The following is a 12,288-nucleotide window of genomic DNA, read 5'->3' as shown; positions in this document are numbered from 1 at the left end:
AACGGATCAAGATCATGGCGGAGCAGTTCGACCAGAGGCCATGCCCCTCGTCCTGTCCGCACGCAAGTCGTGTTTTAGGTCATGACTATCCCTGTGCAATATGGGCATTGGAAGTCGCTCCAAGCCTTTGAATCCAGAAAGCCTCGCCAACAGGCAGGCACCAATAGGCTGCCGGGGAAGCCGGGTATGGTGACCCTCATGAGATGATTCGAGAATGACAGCTCAAACAAGCTCACCAGAGATCAAGAAGATCTTGTGGATCGACCGCTGTCGTCGGCTCGAACCCCTGCATGCCATCTCTCATGGCCTTTTCAAGCAACGAGCCGGCCCGCCCAACAGTACCCCCCTCCTTTTTGGCCTGCTCGATCCCCTTGGCGAAAGACGCCTCGAATCTTCGGTTGAAGACGCGCTGTCGCGATTCTCGGTCCTCGTACATCTCGGCTTCTTCGTCGCGTCTGGATCCGAACAGGTTGAGATACGCAAAGGCGTGTGGCGTGCGAGGAACGCGGTAGATGCTGTCCCAGTAGGCATTTGCGTTCCTCTGCAGGGACGCCTCGGCCTTGAGACCGACCTCGACAAGTTTCGTCAAGACGTTGAACTGGCGCGTGCGAGACTCGGCATCCTTGGCTTTCAACCCGGCCTTGGGCGCCGCCGTCCAGCCCTTGGCCGCAGACACGGACCAGCCCATGAGAGCGCAGAAGCTGTTGATCGTCTTCACCCACCCGCCAGGGCACGACACGGTCTCATCCGGGGCGACCGTGAGCAGCCAGTCCAGGACGGAGAGGGCGTCGTTGCTGATGTCGACGGAGAGGTGGGTCATGCCGGCCCGGACATACATGACGCACCTTTCGGCGTGATTCCTGATCTCTCCTTCGGGCAGCTCTTGTATCAGCTTCAGCAGCTGAAGGCGTACGGGTCCTGCGGCGTCGGAAATCAGGGGCAACACCTTGGCGAGCACGGTGGCGGTTCCGATGGGGTTGCTGCCGGAAGCGACCTGCGTCGTCAGGTTCGCGAGCGCCTCGCGGCGCGTCTTCTCAGAGCGGGACGTCGTGGCGAGCGACAGGCTGTGCTTGAACTGGGCGGCTGTCTCTGGTGCTTCCGTGGAGAGGCTCTGGTGGCCCATGCTGATGGACTTTGACTTGAAACTGGTATCGGTGAAGTTGGCAGGCTTGGCCTTGGCCTTGCCGACCTTCAACTTCGTTTTCTGTTGTATCGTCAGTGGACTGGCAGGCGAACAAGGGATGACCGGAGCTGTTGTCCGCAGCTTGGCTGCTGAGCTCGTCGAGGCATTCTCATACCTGGAAGTCCTTCGCCTTCTCCTTCTTCTTCCGCATGCTGGAGCCCATTTTGATGAGAGTATATTGATCTGATATTAAGGAATATGGGTTTAGAGAATTTGATTTTCCAATGAGATGAAGCTACGGCGAATTGCTGATGCGCTTTCATCACCGACTTTCAACAGCCGGTCCTCGGTCCATCACATCGAAAGGATCTTGCATGGAAACTTTTGGCGGTGAGCTGCGGCAGAATATGACCCGAGGGGCGCCCCCACCATTGGGAGCTTGGGCCGGTGTTCTAGGTGTCCCGCTACCACCATACCTCCATCGATCATCGCCCAGACACATCCAGATTGCACCCTGTTTTCCGCTGCCGGTCGCTCCTATTTCAATTCGCCCTGCTGACGCCCAACGGACTTGAAAGAGGACACGAGATCCCACAATGGTCGACACCCTCACGGCACGCTCCAGCCTACCATCTACCCCCTCCCACACGCAGGCTGACCCTTGACATAACAGACCAACGGCCACGACGCCCTCGACGAGAAACTCACCCGACTCTCCCAGAAACAAGGCGTCAAGGCGACAGTCGTCCTCGACCGCGCTTCAGGCGCCATACTGCGCACCACAGGCCAGCTGTCCACGCTCAACGCGGCGGCGGCAGCGCTCGCAGGGTCGGGGCAGGGCAGCGCTGCTGCAGCGCCGGGCGGGGAGGGACAGGCGCTCGACGGATTCGCGGCCAAGGTGTGGGCCTGGGTGAACGCCTCGGGTAGTCTGGTCGAGGAGCTGGATGCAGAGGTGAGCAGGGCCACTACACATGTGCCTGACAGAACACTGGAGAGAGAGGGGGAGCGAGAGAACCCGTGCTAACAGGGGAACGGCAGGACGAGCTGAAGCTTCTGCGACTGAGGACGAAGAAGCAAGAGTTGGTGATTGTTCCCGACGCGAGATATTTGATGATCGTCGTCCACGACACGCCGCCGGCCTGACGATGCAGATGGCACTGGTCTAGGGACATGAGGAGGGGAACGGAAGTTCGTGCATCGCAATGGCTACCCACAGGATGCCCTAGGCAAGGGTACGAGCATGGTCACAAAATACACAATCACGTTGGCGGGCAGTCTGGGCGTCAGAAGCTGGACGCTGGGTGGCGGGTGCAGGGCTGGCAGCGCAGCGCAGCGTGACGGGCAAGGCACGGCGTCGAGCGAGAGATACCCCATACCAAACTTGCTTTCAAACTCTCCTATTCTGCCGCCTGGAGAACGGCGCGGGAACCCATGTCGCGCGAAGCGAGATGATATAGCGCGCAGCCTTAAGGGCGCATCTTCATGCCGTTGGTTGGCGGCACAATGTGTGGCCACTTCGATTTGATGCATTGTATCGTATCGTACGAAGGCGACGGTCGACGCGGTTGGGCGTCACGACAAGAAGGGTGTGGTGTCGCAGTCTGAATCCTAGCTTGACACTGCCGCTCGTAGGTTTGAGGGTGCTCGCTGGCGGTGAAGTGCGCCACAGTGCCGTGCCCTCACATGCCGTGTCGTGGTTTTGTGTTTCAGGGGTTGGCGACGTCATGCGTGCTGGTGGGAAATGAGGGTGGGAGTGTGTTAGGTTGATGAAGGGGTCATCTGATACTGGTGGCATCACCCTCCTTCTTCCATTCTTCCAAGGCGTCCAGGGCTGAAGCTGAAGATGCTGGTAATGGAGCCGATTTGTCAGGCTTGGGTCAGATTGGCTTGATCCGATCTGAGGGCGGTCTGCCGCTTGGCAAAAAGGAAGCTGTGACGGTCCCCCGTCCCTTTTCCCCTTTTGATCGTCAGCTCGCCCACTTGTAGACAGGCAGAAATCCATTGGTGAGGGGTACCTATGAGAGGACGCGGTTGTGCGGCTGCCAGAAGGACTGAAGAATAAGATGAGTCCAGACAAGCATAGCGACGGGTGGCGGGGCCCTGCAGGAAGAAACGTAGTGTTCATACCGAGCTGTGGCATTGTGTAGACGCGCCCACCTACCTTTAGGTACGTAAGGTAAGGTAAGGTAAGGTGCCTACATGTACCTCGTGAACGTTGAGTAGATGGTGGGTACCTACTATCTGATGCTCGCCATGGAGAAAGCCAGATTGACGGAGGTTCGCGGTCCCTGCCCTCCAGCTCCAGCGACGTCGCCGAGTGCCGAGTCCACAATGTGCTGAAATTAGCATCAGGGCTAGCGAGTTCTAGCGATTTAGGGAGCCAAAGTGGAGGCTCGACAAACACGTCGAGTGCGCTGGAGATTGCAAATGACGAGGATCCGGATCTGAGACGACTGCGGTGCCCCCCATGTTCCCACGCTTCCAACACCGTGGCCCCGCGATGCCAAACCAGCGATCCCGAAGCACCTCCCAGGATAATGATGTGCGATGGGACCCGTCCGTCCACGACGATCAGGAGTTGCTGTGTTGCAGACGTCAACCCTCCCCCCCCGAACATGCCAACAGTTCTCATGCAAAGGGCCTAGGCGCCACTGACTAGGTGTGCTGGGGGGCGCAGGAGAGGGGGGTTGCAGTGACATGGGTTCGTTGGGTCGTGTTGAAACTAAGGTTGAGCAAGGCGGAACTGAAAGGATGGACACTTGGTGGTGAGGCACAAAGATCAGGTTTCCAGGTTTCTGCAAGTTGAGTGTGAGCCGCCAGCAGGACACAATCAGACAGGCCTGGCCGGCCCATTTGACTTCCCATATGTTTCACGTCCTTGAACCCTTTCTTGCCCCCGTCCCCTTCCTTCGCCAAAAGAGCTTTTCCAAATCTGCTGGATATCTTGTTTACATGTTGCCTTTCTCGTCCTTTTCTGCGTCCTGCTGATCGCTCACCTCTTCGCACCTCGCACCTCGCGGCTCGCACCTCACGCCTCACGCCTCACGCCTCTCGCCCGCCAGCATCGCCCTCTACACCACTTACACCAACTGGCTGCTAGTCTCGCGCCAGCACCTGTGGCTCACGCACGAGGCAAGCCAAGCGCGAAGCACCCGACGAGCCACAGATTGGCATGCCGTCCCTCTCGATCCTCAGGCGCGGTTCCAGGTTGCAGTCGCAGCGAGGCGAAACAAACGCAACCAGAGGTGGTGGCCCGTCAGCCGACAGTCCCAGCACGGCACCAACTTCGCCGGACAGCAACAATGATGGCGAGAGCGGTAGCGAGCGTGAGAGACGCGGCACCAAGCGGGAGATCATCCAGGACTTCTTGAACCGAACCAGAGGACGAGCCGGGCCGGGCTCCAGCGCTTCGTCCCAGGGCCCGACGCAAGCACGACCAAAAACGGCAGCAGCACAGACTTCGACGCAGACTTCGACGCAGACTTCGACGCAGACTTCGACGCAGACTTCGATACAGACTTCGATACAGACTTCGACGACACAGGCACCATCATCCGGCGGCCCAACCAAGGCATCGGGAAGTGGCGGCCGGCGCGGCCACGGAAGTAAAGGAAATGGCAGTAGCAGCCGAAGTGGGGAGAAACAGAGGAAGAAGGCTCGACCCACTGTAAAGCAACCTGCCGGCCCTGTAAGTTCAGCCCCAGATCCAGATCCAGAACCCGCGCCAGAGCCAGGAGCCAGGAGCCAAGGGCCACTTGATGGCCCCCCCCACTTCCATGTCAGAAGCCCCGCACTGCCCTACTGGGTAGCACTTCCCCTCCACCACCAATACCACTACCCACTACCTGTTACCCATCACTTGTGCCTGCCTGCACCTGTGCCTGCCTGCACCCGCACCCGCACCTGCACCTGCACCGACGCTCTAGCAGTCAAGGGCGAGTCGAAGAGTCGAGCCACAACATGTCATCGTGCCGTTGGGTTCCCCTCACCCCAACCACTACATGGTACAGCGACCACCACCTTAGCCACGGCGGCACGACGCGGCACTCTCACTTCTGTACGAGTGAAGAAGTAGTGGAACAGCACCCGGCGCAGACAAAGGATCATCAGACCACCCCTCTGTGTGCCCGGCTGTTGCCTTCTTGGCACCCATTCCACGCCGTCGATCCCCTGCCACGTCTCTGCACTTCCCCTCCCGTGACCCTCGACACCTCAAGCTCTGGCTGGCACCAATTCACTCCATCTTCTTCTCGAAACAACTACCCCATTTTCCAACTCTCACAACGTCTGTCGTTCGGTCTCGTCGTCCCATGCCCCTCGACGGACAAGTTGTGTTTGAATCCCCCATTGACTTCCCATCTGCATCGTCTGAACCTTGAAGCGCATTCCAAAATCCCATCTAATTCCTAGTTTCAGACCCCGACAGCCCGATCACCACCCAATTCGAACAAACCCCTTCCTTTCCCGCCTCCCCCGGACGCCGAGGACACCAATGGCCCTGGCTCTGGCTCTGGCTCCTCACCCACCGCAAAACCTGTACTGAGGCTCGGCAAAATCATGGCTTGTCTCAGCGAGTCTGACGTGGAGAAGCTCTTCTCGGGAGCCCCTCAGTTCTTCGCCCGTTCCGAGGGCCACTTTACCGGGGCCCCTCACCCGTCCGTTGCCTTTCCATGGGATGAGACGCTCGAGATTCGAGACCTCTGCGACCGCGTACAGGTCGAGGATGCCGCCTGGAGCAGCATCACGGCCTGGCCCCACATCACCCGCGATGCCCGCCGCGATTCCCTCGCCCGCCGCGACTCCAATGCCTCGACGTCCAGTGTCAAGAAGAAGCGCGCCCACTTTTACCCGCGATGCCGCGAGCGGCCTAATATGCTCAGCATGCAGGGGCTCGAGAAGGGGACCATGGGCTACCAGGCGGCGCTCGAGATCTCCGTCGCCGATGCCTTGCAGGAGGAGCAGTTTGGGTTTGACAGCGTCGGTCACAAGGCCAAAGCCATCATGGAGCAGCGTCAAAGAATGTTGACGTCCAAAGACGGACTGCGTCATCTCGAGGAGTCGGCTATCCTGGACCAGCTCATCAAGAACAGTGACCGGTACATGACGGAACGCATCCACAAGAACATCTCAAGCACCTTGTACAACGAGCTCTTTCTCGGCATCCTGCATCCGCCCACGCGCGTCGTGGATCATCGAGATCCCTACAGCCTCTCCGTCCAGATCCAGGCCCTGCTGAAGGTGCTGGCCACGCCCAACGTGTGGACCGACTTCTCCCACGTCGAGTGGAGGATCCGCTTGGGCCAGATCCTGTGGGGCTCGTATGAGGGGGACGATGTCGAGACGGACGTCGAGATTGAAGATGCCGAGACCAACGACGAGAGGAAGGAGGAGCGCTACTGGCTCCTTTTACAAATTTTGCTGGCCTGCGAGCTCCTGATCCGTCTCGATGCCATCACCGAAGGCGAGGAACTTGGCATCGAATCCATCAAGCCCACCGAAATCCATCGCTTTGAAAAGGATGCAACTCCCTCAGTCAAATGGTCGATGCATTTAGCCCGGGCCTGGCTCGACAACATCCAAGTAGTGGAAACTGAGGTTGACGCTGCTGCTTCTGCAAACAACGAGCGGCACCATCTGAGTGGGTGGCTGGCTTCCTTGACGGGCAGAATGAGCATGAACCATGGTGGGCACGCGCACGCACATGAGGGCAAGATGACAGCCTATACCATTCAGGGCCGGCACGCTCAGCGTCAGGTTGACGGGCTGACGCATTTTGCAAGGAAGCTGCGGTGGCCGGACGTGGAATCGTATTCATCGCGTATCAAAGAGAATGTGAGCAAGGCCTCGGAAGCGACCGCCATCCACACGCCCGTGGACGAAACCCCGCTCAGCATTGACACGAAACGATCGTCGTATTTTGGTGGCGGTCGCGCAGAAGCCGACGTGGCTCGCCATCCGTCGAGACGACGCAAGATTTCTGCCGCCCTACACCCTTCTGGTTGGCTGTCCAAGTCGTACGTTTCTGGCCTGATGTTGCCTGGCGAAGGCATGTACCACCTGATCATGGCAACGCTACTGGAAAACGATCAGGAAGCCATGGACAAGCTCGGCCCCATGGCCAATCTCTGCGGTGGATTCGTGTACTGCGGTAAGAGCTTCTGGAGCACAGCGTGCGTCGTCGGTCGTGTTCTGGCTGCGGGCAGAGGCTCCGCTGAGTGCATGGGTTGGATCTCAAGCGACATTGTACCCGAAGGCTTGGGTAACGGCTGGCTGAACATTGACGTTGAAGAGATTCCCGAGGACGTCAAGAACACTGGGAAAAAGGCGAGACTCTGGGGCAAAACGTACATTGAGCGACAGTCATCTGTGCTTGGTGACACTGACCCATCCTCCGTTTTGCCTGCCGATTTCATCATCCCCAGCGAAAGCGGCTACAGTGAGCCGCCGCCTGCCATGACCGTCGAGCTCCGATCCCTCAATCTGTACGCGCCTGTGGACTCTGTGAGCACGACGCCAACCGAGTCTGATATGGTGACGCCATTTTCCGAGAATGGCACTCCCCCGAGACTGCATACATATCCATCATCGATTACCTTCTCGGTAGGCTTGCTGGGCGGTGATTCGCAGGAGTATAATTTCGCTCTGTCGAAAGACGTATACTTTGTCACGGCGCACCCATGCGTTCCATCTGCTCGCGTCAAGGTCGTGAGGTCTCCGTCCAGTCCGACTATCCAGCAGATTGATGTCTCGGGAGAGACGTACACGAACAAGGCCTACAGTAGCACCTACACTCTTGGTAAGTGTGCGCCAGCCGCCGCGCAAACTGCGAGCAGAGAACTGACCTGGCTAGGCCATCCCCTTCACAAGTACTATACCTACACCCTCATCCATCTGTCGGAACTTCTCACCAGGATCGCGACGTCTAGTCTTGAGGAGCTCCTCCTGACAACCGCCTCTGTGCGCCGGCCGTCATTAACTCCGGCAACGACAACTGACAGGACTCCTCGTGTTCTTGTCATTGACTGCATCACGGGGGTCATGCAGCCTTCGCAGTCGGCATCTGACGCGCCTCTGTCGCCCACATCTCCGGTCATGGAACGTGGACAGGGCAATTTCCTGGCCTTGGCCAAAATGCATCTTGAGTCGAGGAGAAGGCAGTTTGGCAGCGATATGGAGATCCTCGTCCGGGCGCTGTGTGCGGAGAAGGGTTGGAATGCTCTGATTTCGCGCCGGCGCCGGGGTTGTCTTGCATGTGCCATTCGAGAAGCCGGAGCATTGGGTTGGAAAGTCATTATTCGGGTTGGCTGATTTTCTTTTGATTTTTTTTGGCTTTTTTTTTTGAGAGTTCTTTTTTGCTTCGAGGGGACCAGCGAGTTGTGCACGCATAGCAATGGTGTAACTTAAGTATGATATCTACGATGGACGATGAACGATGATAGGATTCGACTGGAGAGAGGGGGCGAAGCAGGCCGTGTGAGTTCAAGTGCGTCTGACTACGTGAGGAATTTGAGTGTTCATGATCATTTGTATGTATTCTGTCTTACAATCTTAGCCACCATGTACACATGCTTACCCGAGCAATGGAACCTCCGTCATCCATGGCCATGAACAAACAGCAAGGGAAGAAGACGAGAAAGAGAAAGGCGAGAAGACGCAGCGACGGACACTTGGACAGCCTCGGACGCAACACGAGCAGGGCCGCCCGCCTAGAGGTCGGCGGCGAACGCCTTCTCCTCGTGGCCGGGGACGACGCTCCACTCCCTCCAGCCCTCGCGCTCGCCGGGCAGCTCGACGGCCTCCCACTCGTCGCGGGTGATGCTGTGCCAGTCGTCGACGGGCAGCCAGCCGATGTAGGCGCGGTCGCCGAAGCCGCCGACCCAGTAGACGGAGGTGACGACGAGGCGGGCCCACTCGCTCGCGTGGATGCGGTTGCCGGGGAGCCAGTACTTGGCGTCCGGGTGGGTGCGCACGAAGCAGGCGGCGAGGCGGGCGGCGACGAGGGGGTCGGCGGCTTCGTCGATCTTCTCGAGGTAGCCGATCAGGGAGAGGCGCGGGAGGTTGGCGGCGGAGTAGGGGACCGTGTCGCGAGGGAGGCCGCGGGTGTGCTCGTCGTCGTGGGACTGGCACTTTTCGCCGTCGTTGTCGTGCGAGGAGGAGGCGGAGCAGGACGAGGAGGCAGGCCCTTGGGAGAAGAGGTAGTCGCGGGCCCGTTGGAGCCAGCTGCGGCCGGCGGGACCGATGGCGTGGCCGCGATGGTGAGGCGCCGCCATCATCATGCGGTTGACGGGCGGGTAGGGGGGCGTCCAGCGCACGGAGACGGAGAGGTTGGAGCCGGCGCGGATGTTCTGGAAGGTCGTGGCGATGTTGATGGCGAGGATGGTGGGGTTGCCTTCGGACTCGCAGTCGGCGACGTAGTCCATCATGCCGATGGGGGCGCCTTCGAGGCCGGCGGGACGTCGCCAGTCTTGTGCCTCGGTCTCGTCGTCGTGGTCACGGGTGGAGGACGAGGACGACGACGACGACGAGGACGAGGACGGGGAGGGGAAGACGGTGGCGAGATGGCCCAGCTTGGTGAGGGCCAGGATACGGCGGCCCATGACGGCCGACTCGTGGGCGGTGGGGATGCGGCGGCCGGCAGTCTCCACGGCAGGGTTGGCGAAGATGTAGTCTGGGTGAGGCGGAGACATGTCGAGGCCATAGGCGTGGGTGGCCGCCGCAAGGGCACTGATGAGGATGGTGGACTTCATGGCGGGACGTAGAGATGGGGGGGGGAGTTCAAGGCGGGAAAGAGAGGCTGTAGGCAGATCAGACACTAAGAGAGAGACTGAGGCTCTCTCACGAGGGATGGCGTAGGTTAAGTAGTAGTTGGCAGAGTGTTTTTTGGGGGGGAAGGGGTGGGGTTGAGAAGGATCGTATGAGCGATGAAGGACTTCGGAGGCGTGAGCCAAGATGCCTGGACTCAGACTAGCAAGAAGAATTCGTCGTCGGCAGAGGCTAGCAGTGGTATGGCAGCCCACAGAGGAGTTCAATATCCGCTTTGCATGAGCAGAAAAGTGGTGTGGTGGTAGGGGGAAGAAGCATAAGAGACGAGTCTCGGGGACCGTTGGCGGGGGGGCGTCTGACGTTTGGGGTCGGAACCATGTGAGCAGCTGCCTTCGCCATTCCTTGGCACTCCACTCCGACTCGAGCGGAACCAATGGCCGAGGCGCCAGCCATCAGGAGAAATGATCTTATCAGATGGTTTCCTCGCGCATCATTGGTGTGTCGTTCCGACGACGGATCCGCCGGGACCACACGGACGACAAGGGCCTGCAGCGATATGCCTGAGTCGAGCATGTCAAGTCGAGTGCTGTAAGCCATATAGCAGTTATCCCAGATCGTGGCGCTCACCGCCCAATCGTCACGCCGTCAGTGCGATGACCGATAAGATAAACATTCTCGACTCTTCAACTCGACTTCAACCCCACCATCCCATCCCATCCCATCCCATCCCCCTCCCCCCCCTCGCCTCGATCCTTCTTCCTTGTGCCTGCTGGACATGCCGCCATCCACACGCATCGATACCAACCACATGGCACGACTTTCTTCCTTATCCTCGGCATATCCATTAGATAGACCTTGAAGCCGCCATATTCATCGCCGAGCCGGCGCTCAAGCGCTCCGAACCCCCGCGCCACATGCGCCTCGTCCCCGTCACCGGCAGCGAAACGACCTCCTCCGACCCCGACATGGTCGGCTGGAATGGCCTCCCTGCCGAGCTCAAAGCCTTGACCCTCAGCTTTGCCATCGCCGCGGCGCAGCAGAAACCCAAGGCCCACCACCTCGCCTCCTACGCCGTCGTCTGCAGAGACTGGCAGGACGCCGTCGAGCCCGCCAACTTTGCCTCGCTGCGCGTCACCGCCGCCGACCTCGCCGATTTCGTCAGCCTCGTCGTCGGCCCGCGTCGGCGATACTTGAAGCACCTGCTGCTGGGCATCGAGCTGCCCAAGTACAACAAGAAAAAGGCCAGGGTGCCCGAGACGGATGACGAGCAGACCGACAACGACATTGCCTTCAGCACCACCATCCTCGGCCTGTTTCACGAACTCGCCGCCTGGAAGGTCGACGAGACCCATGGGCTCGAGGTCGAGCTGTGCGCGCGCTCGCCCAGCGACACGCTCGCCATGTCGGGCGCCGCCGGCATCACAGAGGAGGGCGAGTCGCGCTACTTTGACTCGCACCTCGACTTCTCCTTCATCGACACGGGCTGGATGGGCCAGCACGGCCTGCCGAGCGTCGACGTCATCACCAAGCTCTCCATCCTCCGCCGCTGCTGGCGCAACATTGACTCCATGGCCGTGCTCACCCTCGTGTCGAGCCTGCCTCGCCTGGCCGAGGTGCGCTATGAGCCGTTTCAGCAGTTTGACGACGGCGCGCAAGAGGTCATTGACATGGGTATGTTTTGGTTCCCTTCTTTCTTTCCTCTCTCTCTCTGTGTCTCCTCTCTCGCACATACACACACACACACACACAAATGACAACCACCTCTGACACGTCCAGATCGCGCGAGGTTTCTCCCCTTTTGGCCCGAAACGATCCGCCGCCTGAGCCTGTTCGAGCACTTTGACCACCCAGAAGACGAGCCCCAGCAACGCCTCGTCCTACACCCGGACGGTACGCCCATCCTCGACGACGACGACGGCTTCGAGGACGAGGATGACCTCGACCTCGCCGGCGGCGGCGGCAACGCAGACGACGCCGCGAGCCAGCACGACTCGGCCGACGAGGGCGAGCCGCGCACGTGCGCCGCCCTCGCCATCACCATCGCCCGCCGCAGCCTCCAGCTCGAGGAGCTCGCCGTGTCCTTCATGGCCGACGCGCGCCACTTCTTTCCAGCCCTTCTTCGAGGTCCGCGCCGCGCGCACGCCCGAGCTCCTCCCCCAGGGGCCCCCGCCTCCGGTGGGTTCTATAGTTCGGATCGGCGTAACGAGGGGAGAAGGAACTATATGAACAAGTTAAAGGCTTTCTTTCTTGGGCGGCCGCCCGGCCCCGCCATTTAGAGAGGGTCTAAAGATCCTCGGGCTCAAAGGGGTTGGAATGTGTTACGGATATAGCGAGGCTCCAGTGTTAGTCTCTTCTCTGTGCCAACCTTCGGTTGGAAGAGACCCCGGGGAATTTTTGCCCTC

The 12,288-nt window shown here is 59.7% G+C and overlaps 5 protein-coding genes across 5 annotated transcripts; 3 read left to right on the top strand and 2 right to left on the bottom strand.

Moving 5' to 3' along the window:
- Positions 1–232: 232 nt before the first annotated feature.
- On the bottom strand, positions 233–1,346 carry VDAG_01762 (pre-rRNA-processing protein IPI1; the record flags this gene model as incomplete). The annotated part of the gene is made up of 2 exons (XM_009657791.1): positions 233–1,204; positions 1,299–1,346. 2 exons carry the CDS (start codon positions 1,344–1,346, stop codon positions 233–235), a joined length of 1,020 nt encoding a protein of 339 aa, XP_009656086.1.
- A 66-nt stretch (positions 1,347–1,412) lies between these two features.
- VDAG_01761 (uncharacterized protein) lies at positions 1,413–2,147 on the top strand (the record flags this gene model as incomplete). Its single annotated transcript, XM_009657790.1, has 2 exons — positions 1,413–1,472; positions 1,797–2,147. 2 exons carry the CDS (start codon positions 1,413–1,415, stop codon positions 2,145–2,147), a joined length of 411 nt encoding a protein of 136 aa, XP_009656085.1.
- A 3,533-nt stretch (positions 2,148–5,680) lies between these two features.
- VDAG_01760 (uncharacterized protein) lies at positions 5,681–8,431 on the top strand (the record flags this gene model as incomplete). Its single annotated transcript, XM_009657789.1, has 2 exons — positions 5,681–7,919; positions 7,974–8,431. The coding sequence occupies 2 exons, from the start codon at positions 5,681–5,683 to the stop codon at positions 8,429–8,431; spliced, it is 2,697 nt and encodes an 898-aa protein (XP_009656084.1).
- Positions 8,432–8,829: 398 nt separating this feature from the next.
- On the bottom strand, positions 8,830–9,870 carry VDAG_01759 (uncharacterized protein; the record flags this gene model as incomplete). The annotated part of the gene is made up of 1 exon (XM_009657788.1): positions 8,830–9,870. One exon carries the CDS (start codon positions 9,868–9,870, stop codon positions 8,830–8,832), a length of 1,041 nt encoding a protein of 346 aa, XP_009656083.1.
- Positions 9,871–10,044: 174 nt separating this feature from the next.
- On the top strand, positions 10,045–12,162 carry VDAG_01758 (uncharacterized protein; the record flags this gene model as incomplete). The annotated part of the gene is made up of 3 exons (XM_009657787.1): positions 10,045–10,126; positions 10,739–11,557; positions 11,663–12,162. 3 exons carry the CDS (start codon positions 10,045–10,047, stop codon positions 12,160–12,162), a joined length of 1,401 nt encoding a protein of 466 aa, XP_009656082.1.
- Between the last annotated feature and the right edge of the window lie 126 nt (positions 12,163–12,288).

This window comes from Verticillium dahliae, genomic scaffold (assembly GCF_000150675.1).
Source record: "Verticillium dahliae VdLs.17 supercont1.3 genomic scaffold, whole genome shotgun sequence".
Taxonomy (NCBI): Eukaryota; Fungi; Ascomycota; class Sordariomycetes; order Glomerellales; family Plectosphaerellaceae; genus Verticillium; species Verticillium dahliae.
Note: the sequence above shows the minus strand (reverse complement) of the source record. Positions and strands in the feature narration are given on the sequence as shown.